This window comes from Drosophila elegans, unplaced genomic scaffold (genome assembly GCF_018152505.1).
Source record: "Drosophila elegans isolate 14027-0461.03 unplaced genomic scaffold, ASM1815250v1 contig_476, whole genome shotgun sequence".
NCBI lineage: Eukaryota > Metazoa > Arthropoda > Insecta > Diptera > Drosophilidae > Drosophila > Drosophila elegans.
Window position 1 is genome coordinate 25857175 of NW_024545863.1, and position 25767 is coordinate 25882941.

The window sequence follows — 25767 nt, forward strand, 5'->3', positions numbered from 1 at the left end:
TGCTAGAAGTTCTTTTCAATTTATTGCTCGCACAACAGGCATACATATACACTAGTCGGCATAATTATTTTGACGAAAAACTAATGGTTCAAATTTGTATGTAACTTTTTAATGGTTTAATATAACTCAATAATTTTTTTTTTCTGTTTTACTTAGTGCTAATACAAACTTAAAAATAATGAATTCAACATTTTGTCATATGAACTTAAAAAAATATAAGCTAAAGTAATTTTCATGTGGTGGCATAAGTATTTTGACAAGTACCTTTTAATATGAATAATAAAGCTTAAACTTAAAAAAGCCAAAGGAAAAAAAATAATTTAGTAAAATATATAATTTCCTTTGGTTTCAACAACTTTTTGCAAGCGTCGCGGTACTGAATCGACCAAATTTTGGATAATCTCTAGAGATATCTCTTCCCAAAGGGAAGTGACCTCAGAAATTGTCTCCTCTCTGGTACGATACTGTTCTTTTACGTTTTATAAGAGACCAGACGTTTTCAATTATATTTAAATCTGGACTTTGAGGTGGCCAGTCCAAAGTGGTAACACCAACATCCTTCAAAAATGTTGTAATCATTTTGGTGTGAAGGTGTGTCCAATAAGCCTGTCTCCGGAACTAAACGCATTATCATTTAGAACCCGCAAATACTGGCCTTGGTTCATCGAGCCAGTGACAGGAACGAGGTCAGCCAGTCTATTATAAGCCACACATCCCCAGAACATCACAGAGCCTCCACCATGGCTTACTTTTTGGCAAACGGGCCGCCGTTTCTGCCTTTGGACCATTGGTAATCTTACAAAAAATTTATTTTTTGATGAATTATACTCAAAGGAGCTTTCATCTGTCCATAGAACGCTTCTCCAGAACTCCTTTGGCTTATGAAGATGTTCCTTTGCGAAAGACAGTCTTTTCAGCTTGTTTTTTTCTGTTTTATATGGTACGTCCTTGGCTTTATAAGTCTTAAAATCGCATTCTTTTAATCGCCGACGGACTGTGCGCTCACTAATCGGTGTCTTAGCTGTCAAATTAAATTGATCTGCTGCGGATTGGGGCTTTAAAAAAATATTCTTTTTAAATTCCCGTACAAGGACTCGGTCTTCACTGAGATCTGTTTTGCGCTTAGCACCCGATCTTTTTAAACTACGCATGTCATTATGCTTTTTAAACTTTTTAATTTGGTAGTGCACAGTTTGACGCGACACACAAAACTCATTGGCAATGTCTTTGACTGCTATTCCAGCGTTAAACTTTGCTACTATTCAAGATCTGGTAACCAAACTTAGCTCAGCCGTCTTACCCATGTTATTGACTGATTTTTAATAACTTTCTGTTTTAATAACAACGTTTAATATTACTCCAAATGAAACACAGAAGTTCATTGGTTCTCGCGTGCTTAAAAGTGTGAAAATATTTCCATAAAGATGCTGTCAAAATACTTGTGCCACGCAGAAAACCGTTGTCCACATGCATTCTTATCAGTAGAAAGTGAATGCAAAAGGTAAAGGAAATAAAATTTGGCAAGCACATAGGTAAAAATATATTCTTTGTTTTGCGCCTCATTTGCGCACCGTTATTTGACGATTTCCAGTAACGCTAAGTTCAATAGTCAAAAAAGAGTTTCGTCAAAATAATTATGCCGACTAGTGTATGTATATGTCAGAACATCGAGTTCCTCAATAAATTCTGCGGCGTTGCGAGCCGTGCGCTTTTTCGGCTGTGACATTTCGTAACCGCACCTCGATCGAGACTGTATCAGAACTCATCAGAACTCCCTTTTATACAGCTCAAATTGGTCAACGTCCTCTTGTTCACATACTTTGCAAATACCATATGGCCAAATCCGTTAGGCTCAACGCAACACTTACACACAGAAACTCATATAAAGAAAGGAATGCGAAGGGAGGAATAAAGAGCAACGAGTGGCATTCATAACAAATTTTAAGTAAAAGTGAATTTCCAAGTAAGTCAGCATTTCATATTAATTCTTATTTAAACAGCGTAATACCACGAAAACAAAACTAAAGATCCGACATATACAAAAAGTATGCGAGCATTTGCAAGACGTAAAAGAATAAGAATCAAAGGAAACAAAAAAGCACATAAATACATGGACTGCAGCTGAACTTGCGGTAAATTACTATTTCACAACTCGTGTTAAATCCTTCGTTTTACTTAAGCAAGTGTTAAATAGTAAATTTTAACTTTCGAAACACGTTTATTTTGTTCACAAATATATAAATACAATCACACTTGCTTAAACTAAATGAAAATTATTGTATTAAATATTATTGCTACATTTATGTAAGTAATAATAATTATATATTTAGTTTTTATGTTATAAAATATTATTTACTTACTGTGCAAGTATCGCTGGGCCTTTTTAACACTCAATCGATCAAAGACAAAACTTAATCTCGCGCCGCGACCGAAAGTTTTAAAGGGAAACGAAAAGGCCCAAAGAGACAAAACTTCTCTCCCAATTTTTATCTCTTTCAACTCTTTAAGTGTTAGACTAATTTCATTTCGAGTCCAAGATCTTTTATTCCCTAATTCAAGATCTTTTCTTCTCGATTAGCAAAATCAAGAACAAAAAGAACAATTTCTCCTCTATTTCGATAATGTGAGAAGTAAAAATACTGAAATAGAGCAGATTTGCTTTTGGTTTTTTTCGTTCTCAAATTTTCTCGGACGACGGTCATATCGACCTAAATTTAGCGGTCACAGAGGAGGCTGCGACGGAATCAGAAGGGGAAAGCCGCACGTACTCGACCGAGCCGCCAAACAAGTCAGCCCAAGGTGCCTCCCTTGGGAGCGCATCCCCACAGTATGCGTCCTCACGGTATGCGTCTCCACGGTATGCGTCTCCCCGTATAACGCACCACCTTGGTGTGAGTCGCACCAAAACTCAGCAGCGGAGGAATCATTCGCGCATTACGCATCTCCTCCCCCGGCGTACAGGGGCTACCAACCCTTTCCCCACGAACGTTACCATCATTCTCACCCAGCATCCTTTGCCAACCTGGGGCGGGTCATGGCAGTGTGTGTTCGCTTTTATTCTGTTAACTGTGTTTATACAGATGGCGCCACCTAAAATCCGAATATTTAGTTTGAAATTTTTTAGCTGAATAACGGGTATCTAACAGTCGGGGAACTCAACTATAGCGTTCTTTCTTGTTTTTTATCTCAAGTGTTGTTAATCATCAATAGCATATATTAAGGGCTAAATACAGTTGAAAGGACAAAAAAAACGATATTTCAGAATATTTTCTAAGAAAACTTTTTAGTTTACTGAGCTAAAAATTTATAAACATATTGAGGTATCGTTTAACCTTATTTTCAAAACAATTATTTTTGACCAAAATTTTGACTATGAATAGTTTATAAAAAAAACTTATTTATTGGTGAGAAAAAGTCTTGGATTAATTACTAAAAAATATATTTAAGACGCTGGTGTTAAAATTTGAGACTAATCGGTCAAATTTTACTTTGGACCAACTCCTGCCCAAAATGATACGACACTCCGAAAATGTTAGTTTCTACACTCCACTACACTCTCCTACGGAAAAACGTAATACAACAAAATAAAGTATGCAGAATAAAAGTTTATTGAATTCTGCTTTAAATCTACGTTTCTTATCTTATTGCAAGTATCGGTAAAAATAGCACAAAAAGTCCGATTATTTTTATGTCTGAAAGTGTAACAAGGCTATACCTTCGCCAGATTTAAATTATTGCGGCTTGAGAGAAAGACATGGTTTCAATTAATTTTTTTGTATTTCTGGTAACAATTTAATGTAATGTTTTAATGCTTTGTAATAAAATGCCGCTTTGACGTTTGTTATCCGACGAGAAAAGCGAAGAATAAAATATTTGGGGTATCTTAGCCCGGCGAGTTTACGACAATAAAAATAAATTTGAGAAGGTCGAATGCCTCAAAACCGAAATTTTGGCTCAATGGTCACTTTTAGCCACTTTAGCTCAAGGTGGCTTAATCAATCATATACTATTGTTCATATAAGAATAAAACATTAACTAAATCCAAAAAATTGATTGGCGCTATTCGGATATGGAACCTGAATGGTGGCGATAAAACTACTGATTTTTCCAAGAGCGACCGAATCCCTTGTGGTAGAATAGGATTTTCTAACCAGCGTCGGATCAAAGGAAAAGTGTGCAGGTCACCGTTTGTTACAACACCACCAAGCATTTTCAGTAGCAGTGGTAGAAGCACCCCAGGCATTAAGCGAGGATGACATCGAAGGGTTCCTAAAAACCGAGATGGAAAAGATGGAAAAGGTACATCATCCCGTCAAGCAGCGGTATTACTCCAGGAATCACCAGTTTTAATCAGTATTCTAAGATCTAAGATCCAAGTGCGTAAAAGATTGCTAAAATAATTTCAGTAGCCGAATCAAATGGTGATTACAGGCCAGTTTCTATTTAAAATTATTTGTAAATATTTCTAAGCAAAAATAAACTTTTAAGTTCAAGAAAATCTGGGCCTAGGAAGAACAGAAGCTGTGAAACTGCCATACTTTACATCGACGAGGATTTATCGGAATGAGGCGGATAAAAGCAGAGTAATCTTTCCGGCACTACTTGTCTTCTCAAAAGCTTTTGACATGGCAAATTATAAAATTGTATCCACCAAATTAAGAACCATTCTTAATTTTCTCGGACTGCAATGCATTTAATGAAATCCTGTCTTTATGGCAGAAGACAGTCTGTAGTATGTTCTTAAAAAATGTCAAGATTTATCCAAACAAAATGTGGTGTACCGCAGGGTTTTGTCCTTAATATAAGCCTTAAGAAATGTATAGTTTAGCGAACTCTAATTTCCGTAAAAAAAATAATTGTAACTCCTGAGCCAATTTATTTGTTTAAAAAAATAAACCTAGCTTCTTTTCGACAAACAAGCAATATTATTTGTCCACGAATCAAGAGCCTAGTTACAGAACGTCAATTCTTCGTATCGGCTATTTGTCTATGGAATAGTCTTTAAATATCTGCAAGGTCACTAAACTAAATTAAAGTATTAAAAAATAAATGAAATTAAAAAAAATATATAAATAAATATAAATCTAATAATAATAATAAAAATTTGAATACTAATAAGAATAAGAATAACATTAATAATTATATTTTTAATTTAAATTTTTTCCTCTCTGTGAATGTAGCTGATAATTAGTGCATTAAATTATTAATACAGAGTGCCATCAACGAAAAAGTTGATGAACTCCTATAGAAGGAATGCATTGATCCGTCTAGAAAACCGTACAGTTCACGGCAAATACAGTTAGAGGCCGACAGCAGACAATATACGGTGATCACGGTGAAATCTATTCCAATGGAGAGTTCGTGGCTTTCAAAGCTTAGATGGTTGAAGACCCGATATTTGGCATACCAAGAGTTCTCCAAGACTTTTATACTGCAAAAAGACGCTAGCGATCACGGACGCAGAGCCATTTTCACACAAAACTCTGGAATTTTCGATCTCCAGCCGGTCTCTCAACGGCGCTGAAAAGGATACTCTGCAACAGAAAAAGATTGTTTAGCCATTATGTGGAAAGCTAAGACCTTACCTGGAGGTCTACCACTTCAAGGTGATAATGGATCACATAGCACTAAAGTGGTTAAATAGAAAAGAGAGTTCGTCCGGAAGAATATGATTTCGAAATCATATATATTTATCTATAACTAACATTTTTTTACAAAAATGAATTTTCCTGTTCTGGTTGAATTATATATGCGGTTCCTGCTGATACTTAAGCTTTTGGCTTAACTTCTGGAAAGAAAATATAAAAAAAAATGGAATTAGGGCCGGTTTTCTCGTCTTGATGATTAACTTAAAGTTGATTTTAAACTTAAACCCTTAAACATTTATAGTGTCTGAGTGTCTATGCCGGCCGGCAAGGATATAAATAAGTTCATGGACAAAAACACAAAAAGTCACTTGTGTTTTGGAGGAGACAATGTGAGAGTCAAAGTGCGCGAGCGTTTTTTCAAATAGGTCTTCAGAAAAACTTGTTCAGCTATAGATATCCTGCAAAAAAAGGAAAGCTGTTAAGGCAGGGCCAAGGGGGAAATCTCGCGCATTCCACATCGACGCCCTTTGTTGTTATTTTTCTTTTTTCCTCCCTCGCTTTCCCAAGCCAGCAAACAATTGCAGCTAACCAGCTGATAAGTGTTGGGAAACTCCGAGCAGGCGGTTTTAACGCTTGGGTCGTGGAGTTGGGATCAGTCTTGACGAAAGCAGAGGGAGTACACTGCTCGAAGCCATCGCGTCACTTGACGTAGCTCTACTTAATTCTACACAGCAGGAGCCGACTCCGTTGTGGATCTTACATTCACAGCCTCAGCGAAATTAACACGGCAAGCGACCACAAGGACATAATGTGCGACATAGCATGCGGTCGACCGGCTACAGCTGTCCCATCAAACAGACGCTTTAATCCTAAGACGTTCCAGGAGGTCGCGTTTCTCAAAGGATGGAGAGATCCTGAAACTGGTGAGCACGCGGAGAGCAGAACGGCGAGGCTTATGGGAGCCAAGGTGACGGCATGCAGAGCCAGAATGAGGGAAATGAGGAGCCACCACCAACCATGAGCCCGTCTACTGGTAGAAGGTGGAAACAGAGTGCGAGAGGTCGTACAAATCTCGAGCTCAGGAAGTAGGAGTACGCCGAGAGCCGCAGGATTCTAAAAAGGCTCATTAAGCAATCCAAGAAGAACGGTTTCCTAGAACTTTGCGACTCAGCAGAGCAGGACCCGTGGGGTTCAGCTTACAAAGTTGTAGTAAAGAAGTTGTGCCAGGCAAGGCCCTCGGCGCAGGAGAAGCTATTGCCAACAGTGTCCTCAGTGCCACAGCGCGCGTAGGCAGAACCAGCAGCCACACCACCTATCAGAATCCAGCCGGATGAAATCAGGAAGGTAGCCAGGGATAGGCCCAGACGGAATCCCAGATACCGCAGTGAAGTTAGCCACGATAGAGCACCCAGAGGCTTTCGCAAACGCCTTTAACCAGTGCCTAACGGAAAATACTTTCCCGGAGCGGTAAACAAACAAAGCACCGGAGGACCTGCCGACATACAGGCCAATATGCCTGATTGACCACATAGGCAAGGAACTGGAACGATTCATTAGGCACAGACTGCAAGAGGCAATCTCAGCAGCTGGGGACCTGTCATCCATGCATTTCGGCTTCAGGAAGGCGATAGAAGGAACGAGATGACAACTTTATATATGACTTTATGACTAGAAAAAAAACTACATAAAAACTACTAGTCTAATAGTTATTATTTTATGCCAAATACAAAACATTTAAATTTCCCATAGTGCAGGCTACAGGTGGCACTTGTCGATCGGCACTCGACTTGTAGCTTATATCTAAGGGCGGCTGCTTGAAATCCTTGGCTAGGAGCCCGGAAACTGGCCAGTGTCGGCTCTTATGCACGACAGAGGTCTTTTCGGAGTTAAAGGTCAAGGACCTGACTAAATGCCAATCCCGCTAATGCGGAACATCGTAAAATGGGGACCTGGCGAAAGCCCAGATTCGTGCAAACTTATCTTCACCAAAAATCCACGTAGCATCTGTTCTAGGCAGCTGCGTGGGTAGCATCTGTGCCTTATTGGCCAACAGTGCCGACAGCAGGTATAAAAAAACCTGACGTTAGGTATAAAATGCACTAAATGGAAGGTCAATAAAAAACGAAACGGCACAGCTCGCAGTGATTGGAGTGCTCCTTGACGTAGTCCTCCGACTCACGAGCGTCATGCATGTGCGTCACATCAATGTAACCACGAAAGCTATGTATTCGAGGTTCAAGTCTTTGTCTCAAACAGGACAACGCCGCTCAAACGGATTCCTGGCGAAACGTTGCAAAATGTCCCAAGACCACTAGCACTGTACAAGCAGATCCGGGGCGAAGGCTAGCCAAGGAGATACGGCTATAAACGGGAAGTGCACACGACTCCACCATTGCAACCGACTACGCTAGGAGCGACCCCGGGAACCCAACAGAGGAAGAGGATAAATCCAACAAGGGAACAGGTAAAGAACAGAGGCCTTATAGTTAATTCAGGCGAGGGGGGGAGCGCTGGAAGAGACGAGATCACTGCCCGCACGGATGTCCTTATAGTGGAAGAGTGGCGAGACCTATAGCGAGGTCCTAACCATGGTCTCCGTAGGGTGGACGGCAAGCTTGAAAGGACGGCCGAGCCAAAAAGGTTCGTCGGGAACCGCTTTCTTGAACTCAACAGAAGCTAGGAAAAGAGCACTGAGGTAATAAACGAGAGTCTGTAAGCGGTCCTAGAAGAAGAGGTGTTACGTCGGTGTATAAGTGCCCAGTCCACAGGACTTGGGCCGAGGGAGTTGCGTCCTGAGTAGGCACGCTGGTTGCCGGCTAAGCTCGCCAGATGGGGTGAGTTCTTTGGAAACCACTCCCTCCCCTACATAACGAGAATAAATTTATCGTGCCTTAGGAAAAATATAGAGATCGTTCAGTTCGTTTTGTCATTTGTCGTCGCTGCCCACAAGCTTCTCAAGTAGCTAGTTCGAGCGCTTGACCGAATTTCGATCGGCAGCGTGTGGCTGCTTTACCCTGCCCCTTCATACGTCCCGTATGCCGATGGATCGCCGCCGGCCACTGCAATGCGATCCCCTAGTGTCAATGTTGTCAGTCGAAAGTTATGTCATTGTTCTTAACCCGAGTTTTTCCATTTGCGCCAGCTCCCCCTTTTATAAACGTTTACCAAGACATTATTGAGTTCTGCTTCATATTACAATTTATTAAAAAGATTTTTATTTAAAAAGGTGCACATTTAATTGACAAATATTAGAGTAAATTGGGGTGCCAAATTAATTAAATTGTATATAGTGTATGTAATATTTGTATTAACGTATAAAAAAAAGAAACATTAAGCATGAATATATATATTTAAGAATAATATTTTGGGCTAATTTATAAAAATGATAATATGAATCTTACAGGACGTTAAATCTAATGTATGAAGACTATATATATATGTATATCTAATTGTTTAAATTGCACAAAGATCTAGGTATATACGCATATGTGTAAATATATATATATAAAAAGTTTGCTTGACAGTAAGTCAAACACAACTCACTTACCCCTTTTTATTTCCATCGACGAGAGCTCTCATTGTGGTATTCTGGGTTTGGAAAATTAATTATACACATATGCATAAATATATTTATATTAGTGCGAATTCTCTTAGCATTATTAATAAGGTGTTGGATTAATTTATATAAAAAAAAATTATGTTAATTGTCATTTCTTGGGCAATTGCGCGATGTTGGTCTTATTTCACAAACAGAAAAAAAGTTATTCGCCTTACGGCGCTACGAATTGCAAGTAAGAGAAGAGTGAAAACGGCACTCGCGACGGTTGACGGTAGCACTTCTAGCTGAGGTTTCTTCTGGTGGTTCCAATTACAAATCAAAACTTTGGTCTTTTGCTTGTATTTAATTGCTGGCTTATTATGAATGGGTATTGTTTATTGTTTTTGTCGAATATTGAAATAATGTTAATAATGATGTGGTTTTTATCTTTGCACGGGCTGATATATTAGTGCTGGCTCCTTTCTGGCCAATTGGCGGCGACAGCCATGATTTTCTCCAGCTCGTGTCCGTGGTCCCGACGTCTCTGTACAGATCGCTTGTAGATCCGGAGGAAGCTCAGAATCAACATAAAGATCAAGAGTCCAGTAATGAGGCACAAAACATTGTAGACTTTGGTTATGTCCTCCTTGTGGTCTACAATTTCAACGTTGTTCACCACGTTTGCCGTGTTGTCGGATGCTTTCGAGGTTGTAGATCCCATGATATATAAGTTATATTTCTTATATATATATATCTTTTTTACTCTCCTTTTGAACCTGAGGTGGGGCTCTTTTATACCGGTGGTTTTGCTTCCGGGTCATCTAAGTGTTCCCACTTAGGTACAGAATTTCCCTTTTTCGGGCTTACTGTCCCACTTCTGGGTTCTGCTAGGTTTCATATTAATTGCTGCATACACCTATTGTCAGTTGTATTTTCGTATGAATTGCTTACTCTGACTAATTCGTTGCTGGTTACTGTATTGACCAACTTCGGTGTTTCGCCACCTGCAGTTCACAGTGTCTTCTGTCTCTGGTTACGGTATCTATTTCTTTCTGGTTTTATTTCTTACCCCGCTTCCGTAACACGCTCGAGGGTCGTCGATGCTGATTCAGCATGGAATGCACTCGCAAAAAAAACTACGAGGAGCGATTGTAATTAGTCCGTTATTGCCCTAACGTGTGGCCTCGACCCATACCCTGGGATTTAGGAGTTTCATGCTCTACCGACTGAGATATCCGGGCATTAACTTTGCGAGCGTCTAGGCAAAGGCGATTTTTGGGGCCCTTTTGTACTAGGGTCACAGGAGAACTCCAACTACTGTTACTTTCCTCTATTACCCCTAATTTTATCATTCGGTCGAGTTCGGCAAATACCAGTTTCTGTTTGGCTGGAGAGATGGGATATTGCCTCTGCTTGATAGGTAAATTCTCCTGGGTAACCTCTATGAAATGTTCTTCTAACTCGGTTTTCCCTAAGCCCAAATCCGTACAGGATGGGAAGGTGTTGACTACCTTTTTAAGGGTGTTTTCCTGTTGTTCGGTAAGTTTGTGTGGGGTGTATGCAGTTTCGGGGCGTTCGGGATTCTCTTCTGCGGGCGCTACTGTATCTAACTCCGCAACTTCTAATAGGCGTTTCCCCGGTAAAGGCAACTTAAATTCCTCCCAAAATTCTATTCCGAAATAAAAGTGTTGTTGTAGGGCGGGCACTATTAAAAATTCCAATTCTTTTGTTTCGCCTTCCCATTCTACCGGCAGAGTGATCATGCCTGTAACTTGAGTTTTCCCCCCACTGGCCGTTTGTACGTTTTGTCTGGTTAATCTTTGCATCTTATGCTGCCTCCGTTGTAAAAACAGCTCCGCTCCTTTGCCAATGCAGTTGGCACTTGCCCCTGTATCCAATAAGGCTACAATTTCTTCGCCGTCTACTTTTGTCTTGGCAAAAAGACGGTTGTCATTTTTCAGGCTGATGATAGACGCAACTAATTTTCTTTTAGGTTCCCGTGCAGTCTCCAGGGTCTGGTGCAGGTGTCGAAGTTTCTTATTGTTCCGGTTACTCCTTTCGTCTTCTTCCTCTTGTGCCGTATTAAAGATACGGGCGCGAGCCTCCTCGTACTCTGCCTTACGCTGATACCATGTCTTATGAGACGATATCTGTGCGGGGCTTGAGGTCGCCTCTTTTATTGTCTCGGGGTGTCGTTTTTCTGACCGGTCTTCCCCGGCTCTCCGATCAGACTTTTCCGTAAAAAAGAAGAGTGAGTAGAGTGATAAGAGTCGTTTTTACCACAATAATGACACTGCGTTGCATGGAACCGGGCTTGGCACCCTGTTCCGTCTACACTGTTACGGTGGCGATAAAAGTCCGCCGGCTTATTGCACGTGTAGCAAAGGTATGTATGAAACGGGGACGTGCATTCCCCTCCGGGTTCCGTTCCAAGGTTTTCTTGTCCAAGTTTTGACGAAATGGATTTCCTCTTGCTGGCTTTACCATTCCAGCTCCCTTCGGTGGCCGGTTGTTCTGAAAAGCTTCCACCTGGTAGTCATCGGCTTCATATCCTTCTTCCGATTCATTTATGATTTCGTTAACGTGCCGCGGGCGCGACCTCTTGTCCTTCAACCATTTTTCGACCCGTATTCCTTCCCTCTTAAACTCGGCTAATGTCGATATGCTTGACGCCAACAAAAAGGCTCCCATCTGCGAATTAAGGTTCTCCTTCAATATCTCCACCAGGTTGGATTCTGGAATCTTATTTCTTAGTTTAAACTGCAGATTGTGCATCGCAGAAATATAATCCTCCAAACTCTCGTTATATCCCTGCCGTCGTTCCATCAACTCTTTTATGGTGACATAGTCGTTCTCCGATGTCGAAAAGGCTCTGGTCATCGCTCGGGTTAACGAGTGGTACCCAAAATAATGGTCGTCCGCTTTGTCTTCAAGCATTTGCCAATACCATTTGCTGGCGGAGCCAGTGAGTAAACAGTGAAATTCTCGGAATACCTGTTCATCTGTATACCCATACAGTGCTTTCATGCGATCTACTCGGAAGAGGAAACTTTCTATTGACATCCCTCGGCTGGTCCCATCAAATTTAAGATTCCACTTGTCCAATCTAACGTTCTGGTTCTCTGTTGGTCGGTGCTCAGCTCCCGATATCTCCCATGCACTGTTGCAGTTTCGTCTGCCAGAGTCATTCTGATTATGTTGGTCCATGGAATTAAGTTCTGGCGGCGGTGCTGACCCCGAAACTCCTGTGTTAAGTTGACGCTCACCGCGGCTCGACGGTGCCGGCCGAGAAGTGCTGCTTTGTGCAGGCGTGTCTCCGGTTGTTTGTGAATTACCTGATTGTGATTCACTCATTTCTGCCACTTTTGTTTGCAGATTAATTATCTGGGTGTTTAATTCCGTAATCTGGGTTGCGACTGTAGCCCTTAACTCGATGCCTTGCATGATCAACGCAGACATCATTCGCTCCAGCCTGCTTTCTGACTCCGACTGTCGTGACCGTGCTCCTGTATTGGGTAGCACGCTGGACCTTCCTTGTGGTGGTCCTAAGTAGTAGTTTTCACCCCCTACAGCTCCTGTCGACTCCTCCATGGTGGAACTGTGGTAATCTGCCAGGCTTCCTAAATTATCTAGCTTGCTGCCAAAGCTGACCGACTGTTCCTGTGCCTGTTGATCGCTAGTTGTCACGGTTTGTCTGGCTCTCCAGGCCTGTCTTGCGGCTAAGGTTGAAGCCCTTGCAGTCCTAGTAGGCGGTATTGTCAACGTTACCTTTTTCCTCTTCCCTGCCATTTACTGACCTATCTTCTTATTTCAAGGTTTTGGCTCGTGCCGAAGTAATTAAATAATAAATAAACAATAACCAACCTTGACAGTGGCACACGCCTGCCACACTTTTTTTTTTGTTAAATCAGAAAAATATAAAAATTAAAAATAATTGAGGTAAATCTTCAAATTACCAACTTGAATGACGACGACAAAGACACTTGAGCCAAGACGCGACTCAAAAAAAACTGGACAAATGTGTTTTCGTTCACTTTTTTACGCTGCTTGATTGTTTTTGCATACAATAGCAGTTTTATTTGACAATTGTATTATGAAGAGAATACAGAAATTTTTAAATCGGGTTCGCTGGCATTGGAAGTTGTTTATGGGTCAAGAAACCGTCCGAAATTAAGCCCCCAAGAAGTTATTAAAAAGGTCCCTAAATAAGTGAATTTTATGATAGGATTCAACTGGTCGCCACCGGAGACACCAGTTCCATTCATGTCCTTCTGACCTCTTCCCAGGACTACAGCCTCCACCGGAGTGCTGATTCCCCGTAGAAGGAACTGTCCGAAACCCCCTCCCTCCCAGTCGTCGGAAACAGGTAGACTCGCTCACAGACAGACGACTAGAGCTTTATTTGAGACAGACGAAAGAAATTGCCTCCCTGTTTCCTCTCTCTCTGGACTCGAACCTCTCGAGCGACCGGGTCCTTGCCTGATTCAAGCGGATAGCGTCGGCCAGAGAAATCCCAAAAAAATTTTAAGTTTGTTCCCTAAAAATGCTATGTCGGTCTTGCACGTGATTTGATAATATTATATAAGGACTATAAAATTTTCAGTTACAACGCATTAAATTTTTCTGTTAATAAAACAAAGACAAATGATTTTACTGGATATTAAAAAGAGTCACAAAGTCGCACGGCTATTCTGAGACAAAGTTCCGATTGAGAGGCCTTCTCAATTCAGACTGTCGCTGAAGTTGGGGACTTTATATGTACAAAAAACAATTAAATTAAGGTGTCGACACAAACTATTTTTGATCTTTGTTCGAAAAAATTGAAAATTATGTATAGCATGTAATTTTTCAGATATGCCCTACATCCGGTATTCCGATTTTTGAAATCGTAACCTTTTAATACGAAAAACAAAAAATCTTCAGATGTTAAAAGTCCTAGCTCTAAGGATGCGAAGAATCCTTCGTTGGGCGCCAATTCTGTTACGTCGGTGTATTAGTGCCCAGTCCACAGGACTTGGGCCGAGGGAGTTGCGTCCTGAGTAGGCACGCTGGTTGCCGGCTAAGCTCGCCAGATGGGGTGGGTTCTTTGGAAACCACTCCCTCCCCTACATAACGAGAATAAATTTATCGTGCCTTAGGAAAAATATAGAGATCGTTCAGTTCGTTTTGTCATTTGTCGTCGCTGCCCACAAGCTTCTCAAGTAGCTAGTTCCAGCGCTTGACCGAATTTCGATCGGCAGCGTGTGGCTGCTTTACCCTGCCCCTTCATACGTCCCGTATGCCGATGGATCGCCGCCGGCCACTGCAATGCGATCCCCTAGTGTCAATGTTGTCAGTCGAAAGTTATGTCATTGTTCTTAACCCGAGTTTTTCCATTTGCGCCAGCTCCCCCTTTTATAAACGTTTACCAAGACATTATTGAGTTCTGCTTCATATTACAATTTATTAAAAAGATTTTTATTTAAAAAGGTGCACATTTAATTGACAAATATTAGAGTAAATTGGGGTGCCAAATTAATTAAATTGTATATAGTGTATGTAATATTTGTATTAACGTATAAAAAAAGAAACATTAAGCATGAATATATATATTTAAGAATAATATTTTGGGCTAATTTATAAAAATGATAATACGAATCTTACAGGACGTTAAATCTAATGTATGAAGACTATATATATATGTATATCTAATTGTTTAAATTGCACAAAGATCTAGGTATATACGCATATGTGTAAATATATATATATAAAAAGTTTGCTTGACAGTAAGTCAAACACAACTCACTTACCCCTTTTTATTTCCATCGACGAGAGCTCTCATTGTGGTATTCTGGGTTTGGAAAATTAATTATACACATATGCATAAATATATTTATATTAGTGCGAATTCTCTTAGCATTATTAATAAGGTGTTGGATTAATTTATATAAAAAAAAATTATGTTAATTGTCATTTCTTGGGCAATTGCGCGATGTTGGTCTTATTTCACAAACAGAAAAAAAGTTATTCGCCTTACGGCGCTACGAATTGCAAGTAAGAGAAGAGTGAAAACGGCACTCGCGACGGTTGACGGTAGCACTTCTAGCTGAGGTTTCTTCTGGTGGTTCCAATTACAAATCAAAACTTTGGTCTTTTGCTTGTATTTAATTGCTGGCTTATTATGAATGGGTATTGTTTATTGTTTTTGTCGAATATTGAAATAATGTTAATAATGATGTGGTTTTTATCTTTGCACGGGCTGATATATTAGTGCTGGCTCCTTTCTGGCCAATTGGCGGCGACAGCCATGATTTTCTCCAGCTCGTGTCCGTGGTCCCGACGTCTCTGTACAGATCGCTTGTAGATCCGGAGGAAGCTCAGAATCAACATAAAGATCAAGAGTCCAGTAATGAGGCACAAAACATTGTAGACTTTGGTTATGTCCTCCTTGTGGTCTACAATTTCAACGTTGTTCACCACGTTTGCCGTGTTGTCGGATGCTTTCGAGGTTGTAGATCCCATGATATATAAGTTATATTTCTTATATATATATATCTTTTTTACTCTCCTTTTGAACCTGAGGTGGGGCTCTTTTATACCGGTGGTTTTGCTTCCGGGTCATCTAAGTGTTCCCACTTAGGTACAGAATTTCCCTTTTTCGGGCTTACTGTCCCACTTCTGGGTTCTGCTAGGTTTCATATTAATTGCTGCATACACCTATTGTCAGTTGTATTTTCGTATGAATTGCTTACTCTGACTAATTCGTTGCTGGTTACTGTATTGACCAACTTCGGTGTTTCGCCACCTGCAGTTCACAGTGTCTTCTGTCTCTGGTTACGGTATCTATTTCTTTCTGGTTTTATTTCTTACCCCGCTCCCGTAACAGAGGACAGGGCCGAAGCTGCACACGCCGCCTTCAAACAAGCCAGAAGATCCCTGAAGCACGCCATTCAGGACAGAAAACGCGAAGCTATGCGAAGCCACCAAACAGGATCCGCGAGGTGGGGCCTACAGACTTGTGATAAAACAGGTAAGCGCAGGCAGCCTGTCTCTATTTTTCGACCTGAAAACCTTTCAAAGAGAGATAAATTGAAAAAATACCATTTTCCAACATCAACTGTACATTTTTCAATGATAAAAATTAAAATCTCTTGTAAATATCTAATGGATTAGTCGTCATTATTAATAATTGAACTTTACGATTAGTTTTCTGTGTGTAGTGACGATACCCACCAAGAGAATATGAAACTACTATAAATAGCCGCAGAATTGAAAATCTGCTATGATGGTCCGATCGTAACGAGTAACACACCAACCGAAAGCTATTGTTAAAAGCTATCGTGGTGCATACCGATACTTTTCAAATTAATTGTTTCAGTAGAGAGCGCTGTGAAAGTGACTTACTAAAATACTTATCCAAATACCCGTTGTAAATTACGCTTGTTGTTGATTAAACAAGAACACATTGGATTTACTGTTTTATTATTTTATATTTATATTCACTAGCACACACAACCAGCCAGTAAAGATTTCACAAAGAGAAGAAGGAAGCGCATGGAAGTGTGACCAAATTAAGTTGATCGTGTAATGCCATTTTTGTCATTCACACAGAGGCTAATAAGGTTACCATATGTCCAATACGCCTCCCTAAAAATTTAGTTACAAAAAATAAAGTTAAATTACGTTTAATGTTTAACAGCTTGGCTTGTGTGCATATCTGAAAAGTTTGCAATATAATGATTCAGCATTGGGGAAAACCCAGAAAAAACCCAATTAAATCATTGTAATAACTTAAAAATAACATATACATTTTGCTTATAAAGTTCCTTTCAATATACATTCTGTTCACTTCAATATCAATGTCAATTCAATTCATTTAACATCGCATGTTAAGGTTTCGAAAACTATTTAATTCGATTCAATAACTGATTTTTCTCTCTTTTTATTTTAAGGCAAAGTATAATAGTAAATAATTTGAAAAAATATAAGAACATAAGCTTCTTTTCTTTCGTTGATCAGATAAAATTTTTTTCACAAATCTACGAACTTAGCAGCAGGCAACGGCTTAGTGAAGACATCCGCAAGTTGGTTTTCTGTGGATTTATACTCGAGAGAAATATCATTAGTTTCTATAGTGGTATTTTATATCAATATGTTTTGATCTTGTATGACATGTTGGGTTATTAGCTATGCTAATGCAGCTATACTAATGCAGCTTTGGTTGTCTTCATAAATTATTATATGATTTTCAATTTCAATAAGTATACTTTTTAATAAGGATTTTAATCAGATAAGGCCACAGTTTAGCCAATGACCATTTTTTCTACATCCGCATTTTTCTTAAAAACCAATTTAATATCAATGAATCTAAGAATCTTGTTCAAATATATCCATAATTCAGCATAGTTTTTGTTTGTATATCTCCTGTCAATGTTCAGTTCTTTTATATATATATATATACTTATATATATTATACTTATTTAAAATTGAACTTTTTTAATAAGACTGACATAGACATATTCTATCTTTATTTAAATATTAATAAAATGTAGAATTTCGTCAAGCTCTGTCATTCTAAACTTTTTAAATAAATAACAAAATATATCTGCTGTTGCGATTACAAGATCATGTACATATAGTAAAACATATATATTTTTTTTCGACAGAACCATTATATAGGATATATATTCAACGATCCATTTGTGAATTTTCGATTTCCGATTTAATAGCTTCTTTCCAAAATAATTTCCTATTTCATCAAATGAATTTGGAATATCATTCAATAATGAAAAATGTTGCTGTCAACACAGCTTCTCCCCAGAAACTCTTCTCAAGCACCATTGACCATAGCAAGAGCCTTTACAATAAGGTTCTTATCATTCTTTCAGATACACTGTTCACGTGTAGCGATACCGGATTTCTACGACAAAGAAAACATTAGCATCGCACATAAACCGGACCTCACATTAAAATCTATATACAACAAAACAAAACCAAAGATAAATGAAATTGACTAAAGAGTCGTGATATGAAAAATACCGTGCAACGGCAAGAACAACGAAATATGCACCAAGATATATATAGGAACATCAAAATCGAAACTAAAAACCAGACTAGCTCAGCATAAATCAGACTTCAAAGTTAGACATCAAACGAACGCGCAAAAAACAACACTCATGCCACGAATAATCACTCTTCGAACTTCGAAGAGGCGAGTAAATTAACACAAGAAGAACACTTTGCCAAACGATTCAACATAGAAATGCTACATATCATAAAACACATACAGCATACGGATGAACTACAAAACGGACACTGACAATTGCGCTCATTTATATAGACATTTACTAGGGAAAGAAAAAGAAAAATTAGTTAAATTAAATGTATGTTAAATGTAAATTGTTCTTGTTTGTTGTCCTGAAGACGGTTTGTCGAAGAGCATCCGAAATATATCGACAGAATAACACAAAACCCAAGATTTCAGCACCCTCAACTCGAGTCGGCTAACAATTAATATAATCTTTTACTTTACACTTTTCAAAATACAGGTTATTATTAACAAATAAATTTAGTTTAGGTAAGTTTAATTTTTTAGATTTTTCCTTTGCTCATGTGCCCCAACCTTTCATGACATAATCGATTTTCTTTCCTGAGTTAAAGGTGTTTGCTGCAAACTTAATAACTGGTATACTGTACATACTTGTACTTTCAGCCGCAATCACACCCCCCTTTGTGATTTTTACTCCAGTTTTGTTAAATTTTCAGCAACGTCTCGACAATAAAGGACATCTTCAAGGGTAATTTCATTTCCGATATTAGCTGAACAATTCCCGGTTTAGATGCGAAAATGAATTTCCCTTGCTTACCCACAGCAATTCTATTTGGGGATTCCAGTTCAACGTAGTCAGCGAACATTGGCACATTATTATATATGTGGTCAGTAGCTCCAGAATCCAGTATAAAACTCCAATTGTTGCTCGAATTTGTATTTGAAAAACGATTTATTATAACCGCGAAACCGGACTGGTTTGTGGCAGCTTGTGCTTGTTTATTACTTTCTTTGCTTTGCCCATTTATTATTCTTTTATATTCATAGCAATCTTTTTGAATGTGTCCATCCCTTTACAGTGATGCCATTTAACACGCTATATCAATTTGCCCTTTTATGGCTTGCGATCATCATTGCCTTTATTATACCCTTGCAGAGGGTATTATAATTTAGTCAGAAGTTTGCAACGCAGTGAAGGAGACATCTCCGATCCTATAAAGTATATATATTCTTGATCAGCATCACTAGGAGAGTCGATCTATCCGATTTTGATGAAATTAAAACCGTAGTTCTGAAATATTTAACCATCACTATATGTCGATGAACTAAACAAAAATTAAACAAGAAAGGAAGCAAACTTCGGCAAGCCGAAGTTCATATACCCTTGCAGCTATTGCAGTAATTAAATATTTTTGAAAACATTAAAATTATGATTTACTTGCGTATATGTTTAAAAACATTGAAGCTATGCTGATTTGCATCTCAATTTTTATACACTTGCAGAGGGTATTATAATTTCAGTCAGAAGTTTCCAACGCAGTGAAGAGGACATCTCCGACTTTATAAAGTATATATATTCTTGATCAGCATCACTAGACGAGTCGATCTAGCCATGTCCGTCTGTCCGTCCGTCTGTCCGTCTGTCCGTCCGTTTCAACGCAAACTAGTCTCTCAGTTTTAAAGCTATTTGCATGAAACTTTCCCAAAAGTTGTCTTTCTATTGCAGGTAGTATATAAGTCGGATTGAGCCGGATCGGACGACTATAGCATATAGTTCCCATAGGAACAATCGGAAAAATTAATAAAAAAAAATTATAACTTTGGTGTTTTTTAATTTTTTTTTAGTTTTTCGAGATATAGTAATGGTTAAATATTTCAGAATTACGGTTTAAATTTCATCAAAATCGGACGACTATAGCATATAGCTCCCATAGGAACAATCGTATAGCTGCCATAGGAACTATAGAATAATTAAGCTGTAAATCATCATAGCTTCAATGTTTTTCAGCATATACGCAAGTAAATCATAATTTTAATGTTTTCAAGAATATTTAGTTTTTGCAATAGCTGCAAGGGTATATGAATTTCGGGTTGCCGAAGTTTGCTTTAAATTTAATTAAAAAAATTATAACTTTGCCGTTTTTTATTTTTTTTATTAGCTCTTCGACATATAGTAATGGTTAAATATTTCAAAATTACGGTTTAATTTTCATCAAATCGGACGACTATATCATATAGCTCCCATAGAAATAATATAAATATATAAAATAACTATCTAATAATAGAACTGCATATCATCATAGCTTCAATGTTTTTCAGCATATACGCAAGTAAATCATAATTTTAATGTTTTCAAGAATATTTAATTCTTGCAATAGCTGCAAGGGTATATGAACTTCGGCTTGCCGAAGTTTGCTTCCATTCTTGTTTATTTTAAGTTATCTTTGATTTGTTAATAATTTGACAGTTCAGAATTAGGCCTTTAATTTTAATTAAATCGGAAAACGATATCATATAGCTGCCATAGGAACTATCGAATAATTGACCTGCAAAACATCATAGCTTCAATGTTTTTAAACATATACGCATGTAAATCATATTTTTAATCATGTTTTAAGAATATTTAATTTTTGCAATAGCTGCAAGGGGTATATGAACTTCGGCTTGCCGAAGTTTGCTTCCTTTCTTGTTTTCAATAAATTTGAACATGATTCGATACAAAGTAATAGTTTATTATTTCAAAATTATGGTTTTAATTATATAATAATAGCTGCCTAAGGAACGATCGAAAACTCATCATAGCTTCACTGTTAATAAACATGTTGGTCTGTATGAACATGGAGATTTCGAAATCTATAAAAGTTAGAGATTTTGGATTTGCCATGAAGATTCTAGTGTTTTCTAAGCATCGCAAGTTTGTCAAAACGGAGTCCCGCACACTCTAAAGCCCACAAATCACGAAACACTACACGCCGCCCGGCACTCTGAGACATGTTAGAACGTAGGTATTGGGTTCTGTGTGTAAGTTTCGGACAAATCTATCAGTAGACACAAGTTATTTTCAAAATCGAGTTTTTATTTTAGAAGCCACTGATCGGCAAAGCAGCGCCGTGGCAACAGATGAGAGAGAGAGAAAATGAGAGAACGACAGAACTGTTAGCGGGGGGCTTTAGTGTTGACTAAAAACCCCTACAGATGGCGCCACCTAGATTCCGATTGTTTTGTGGGGAGATATTAAGTTTGGAATTAGTTAGCTAAGTAGTAGGGAACTCGACTATGGTGTTCTTTTTACGGGTTAAATTTCATAAAAATCGGACGACTATATCATATAGCTCCCATAAAAATAATAAAAATATATAAAATAACTATCTAATAATTGAGCTGCAAATCATTGCTTCAATGCTTTTAAACATATACGCAAGTAAATCATAATTTTAATGTTTTCAAAAATTTAATTCTACCAATAGCTGCAAGGGTATATGAACTTCGGTTTGCCGAAGTTTGCTTCTTTTCTTGTTTTAATTAAAAAAATATCTAACTCGGTCTTACAAAAGTTGTTGTTCAAAAATAATTGTTCTGCAAGGGTATTGGCGCAAACATCCCTGCTTTACAGATTTGGAATCGTAGAAACGACCATGTTGACTTAAAACTTATGTTGATAGTAACGCATTTTTTGTTTAGTCGTTGTTTTACATTAACAACTAAAAATAGACGCAATAAACTACGATCCCACGATTGCTTACTTATCACTTAGCAGTGGTCTTATCCAGGGTCACCTAAATCATGTTTGCTAACCACTTGAGAACAAGCGTCGGAAAGAAGCTCTCGCTGAACTAAACCCGGCGATCAGCAATCATGAAACGGCAACAAAAAATGCTCAGCCATCTTCCAATGAGCGGTATAAAAGTGAGCGTCGATTCACGGCGGCCAGACATAATTAGGAACCCAACACCATGCTCAGAACTAATTTGATTTTGGTTCTGCTAGCTTGCAGTGCAGCCAACATGGCAGGAGCAAAGCCTATCTTTTTAAAGGTTTTTGCGCCCAGCGGAAGTATACCTCCTGGCGGTGGGTAGTAAATACCACGGTTAATGTTTTGTGTTTTTCTCCAGGCTATTCCAGTGGCACTTACCGGAGTTCCGTGGCGGCCTCGCCCGTTGACAGCCAACTGATCTCAAGCCTCATCTCTTCGAAAATTCAGCTGCTGAACAGCGTATTGCAGGCCAAGACTTCGGCGGGGGGGTTTAACATTGGCTTCAACAAGTTTGTGACTTTTTCCAGCACAACCACGACAGAAAAACCCGTGACACACCACACTACCGAGGTAAACACAGATTTTACTCCGGATGATACGTCTTTTAGCACTACTCAACTCGTCTACACGACAACCACAGAAGGTGCTGTCAAAACGCCGAGCCCCACAATTCACCCCGAGCATCCAGTCTCTACCAGCACGACTTCAGTGATTCCAATCGAGAGCACCACAGAAGTTCCTGAATACACCACCACGGCTACAGCAACCGCTGGCTACTCATATCGCACTCCCACTTCCCGCCCCACTACTAGCTCAGTGGAAATCCATTACTTACCTGCTTCCCCTGGGCAAAGCCAATTATGAGCCGAAATAACATAAAATTACATAGTCTTAGCCATATTCCAAATTCAGAAAACTACACTGCTAAAAAAGCATATTAAATGTCACTTCCTCATGGTCGATTTAATTACTTTTCCTAAAAATTTAGAATCACACATGGAAATAGTAAATATAAATATGTCGCATAGTTATTTTTTATCTTATTATGCGCATAGTAAATTCAAAGATTTTTTTAATTAATTTAATTTAAATATGCTAAAATAGTTAAAAACATTTCGTTTAAGTGTGCAGCGTAGTAAATACTATAACTATTTTCATATTTATGTTCAACATTTGAAACTTCAATTTTATAAGAATTAATATTTAATTCAAATTGAGCTCATATTAAAAAGAAACAATAATCCATATTTAAGTTTAACAAATGACATTTCAATCTAAAAGTGATAATATTATTTAATTAAAATAGAGCTCAATCTTTAAATAAATATAAAGCATATTAAATGCAAACATATGTGTGGTTGATTTAAATTAAATGTATATTTACATTTAAAGTATTATACATTTAATTTAAATATATGTAGATCTTAATTCAATTTAATGTGGCACACTATTAAATTATATACATATATAGCAATATTTAATTATTTTTTATATATTAAATACATTTTTACTTCAAATAGTAATGTTTTAAAAACTCGATCGCTGTTTCCTTTGTTTGAATTGGCAGCTTTTTCTGAAAATCTTCAAAATAAGTCTTAAAAAAATAATTGTATAAAATGTCAATTAAAAATCAATAGGAACTTTATTAAATCACTTCATATACAAAATAAACAAAAAAACATGCCTAAGTTAAACATATATCTTTTCAATCTAATTTTTGATAATATATAATAATAATAATCTGATTTATATTTAATTAAAATGGAGCTCTTTAAATAAATATAAACCATTTTAAATGGTTGATTTAAACAAAATGTATATTTCAAATTTAAAGTTATATACAATTAATTTAAATATAGATCTTATTTGTATTTAACGTGACACATTATTAAATGATATACATTTTTATGTGGAAAATATACAAATACAATACTATAGGAAAACATGGATCTTACATTAGTTAATCCCTGTTTGGGCATTTTTATTTTCTTCAACAGTTTTTATACCCTTGCAGAGGGTATTATAATTTCAGTCAGAAGTTTGCAACGCAGTGAAGGAGACGTTTCCGACCCTATAAAATATATATACTCTTGATCAGCATCACTAGTAGAGTCGATCTAGCCATGTCCGTCTGTCCGTCCGTCTGTCCGTCTGTCCGTCCGTCTGTCCGTCTTTCCGTCTGTCCCTCCGTTTATATGCAAACTAGTCTCTCAGTTTTAAAGCTATCTGCATGAAACTTTCCCAAAAGTCGTCTTTCTATTGCAGGTAGTATATAAGTTGGAACGAGCCGGATTGGACGACTATAGCATATAGCTCCTATAGGAACAATCGGAAAAATAAATGAAAAAAAAATTATAACTTTGCTGTTTTTTAATTTTTTGTTTAGTTCTTTGACAAATAGTAATGGTAAAATATTTCTGATTTACGGTTTAAATTTCATCAAAATCGGACGACTATAGCATATAGCTCCCATAGGAACAATCCGAAAAATAAATGAAAAAAAATTATAACTTTTCTGTTTTTTAATTTTTTGTTTAGTTCTTCGAGATATAGTAATGGTTAAGTATTTCAGAATTACGTTTTAAATTTCATCAAAATCGGACGACTATAGCATATAGCTCCCATAGGAACAATCGGAAAAATAAATGAAAAAAAATTATAACTTTTCTGTTTTTTAATTTTTTGTTTAGTTCTTCGACATATAGCAATGTTTAATTATTTCAGAATTATGGTTTAAATTTTATCAAAATCGAACGTCTATATCATATAGCTCCCATAGAAATAATAAAAATATATAAAATAACTATCTAATAATTGAGCTGCAAATCATCATAGTTTCAATGTTTTTCAGCATATACTCAAGTAAATTATAATTTAAATATTTTCAAAAGTATTTAATTCATGCAATAGCTGCAAGGGTATATGAACTTCGGCTTGCCGAAGTTTGCTTTCTTTCTTGTTTATATATAGAATAAATGGGTTCATATATTGGATAAACTCCTAAAAACATGGAATCAAATATAAAACAGCATTAATCGTAATATATGAAACTGCAACGAAAGAAACTTGGATTTTAATATGATCAATACCTTTTTGAATCTGATTAGCTTTGATTTAATAATTTTTGTTATTAATCAAAGGTTATTTAAAAGTGTTTTCTATTAATATTAATTATTTTTATAATTGATTCGACTACGAAACTATTATAAAAAATAAACTATAAAAATTTTTGATTTAACTATGCGTTTTTTTTCAGTGTAAAAGAACTTCAGAATTGAAAATGTTAATTTTTGGATCTGCTCTTAGCATGCTCTTAGATTGATCTTGCTTTATTTTTCGCGGAAACGATTTATAAGTATTCACACATTGCTTATAATGACAATGGTTAGCTTTGTGCGATTGACTGCCTTAAGGTTTTTATGTGGTTCAGATTTGATTAGCATAGGAACGGGTTTTTGAAAGAATGAAATAAGCAGCAAAACAAATATTAACTATTTCAATGTCTGCTCAGTCAGATTGGGAGACAGATTCTAGCTTAGCTAGAAATCTAAAGGTAGCAACAAATAACTTTGTGTTTCAAGGCAATCAGCAAAGCTTTAAATACATTCCAAGACAGAGACATCCGTTTTTTTTGTGACATGTTATTTATCGAAGGCTTATGGATCAAACTGAATTTATTTCTTTAGTTTAAAACTATATTTACCGATCAATTAAGTCTACTTTACAAAATTGGTATTTCAGCTGAGTTTATACATGCACTCAAAAAAATTGTTATCCAAATACTAAATAATCGCCCTAAAAATTAAGTCGATCTGGCCATGTCCGTCTGTCCGTCTGTTTCTAGGCAGTTTTAAAGCTA

General features: G+C 37.5%; 1 protein-coding gene across 2 annotated transcripts; it reads left to right on the top strand.

The window, feature by feature from the left end:
- Window positions 1-22075: 22075 nt before the first annotated feature.
- On the top strand, window positions 22076-23334 carry LOC108146975 (cell wall integrity and stress response component 4). 2 transcript variants are annotated; one of them, XM_017273243.1, is made up of 3 exons: window positions 22076-22207; window positions 22267-22478; window positions 22549-22642. In XM_017273243.1, exons 1-3 carry the CDS (start codon window positions 22108-22110, stop codon window positions 22618-22620), a joined length of 384 nt encoding a protein of 127 aa, XP_017128732.1. In that variant the 5' UTR covers window positions 22076-22107; the 3' UTR covers window positions 22621-22642. The 2 variants fall into 2 exon arrangements, with proteins under 2 accessions (XP_017128732.1, XP_017128724.1); XM_017273235.2 differs by having other exon boundaries at window positions 22267-23334.
- Window positions 23335-25767: the final 2433 nt, after the last annotated feature.

Bases quoted from the DNA above. Each gene is read 5' to 3' on its own strand.
- LOC108146975 (XM_017273235.2), top strand. From the start codon at position 22,108: ATGCTCAGAACTAATTTGATTTTGGTTCTGCTAGCTTGCAGTGCAGCC. The intron at 22,208-22,266 runs GTATACCTCCTG...GTTTTTCTCCAG, and splicing joins GGTTTTTGCGCCCAGCGGAA to GCTATTCCAGTGGCACTTAC.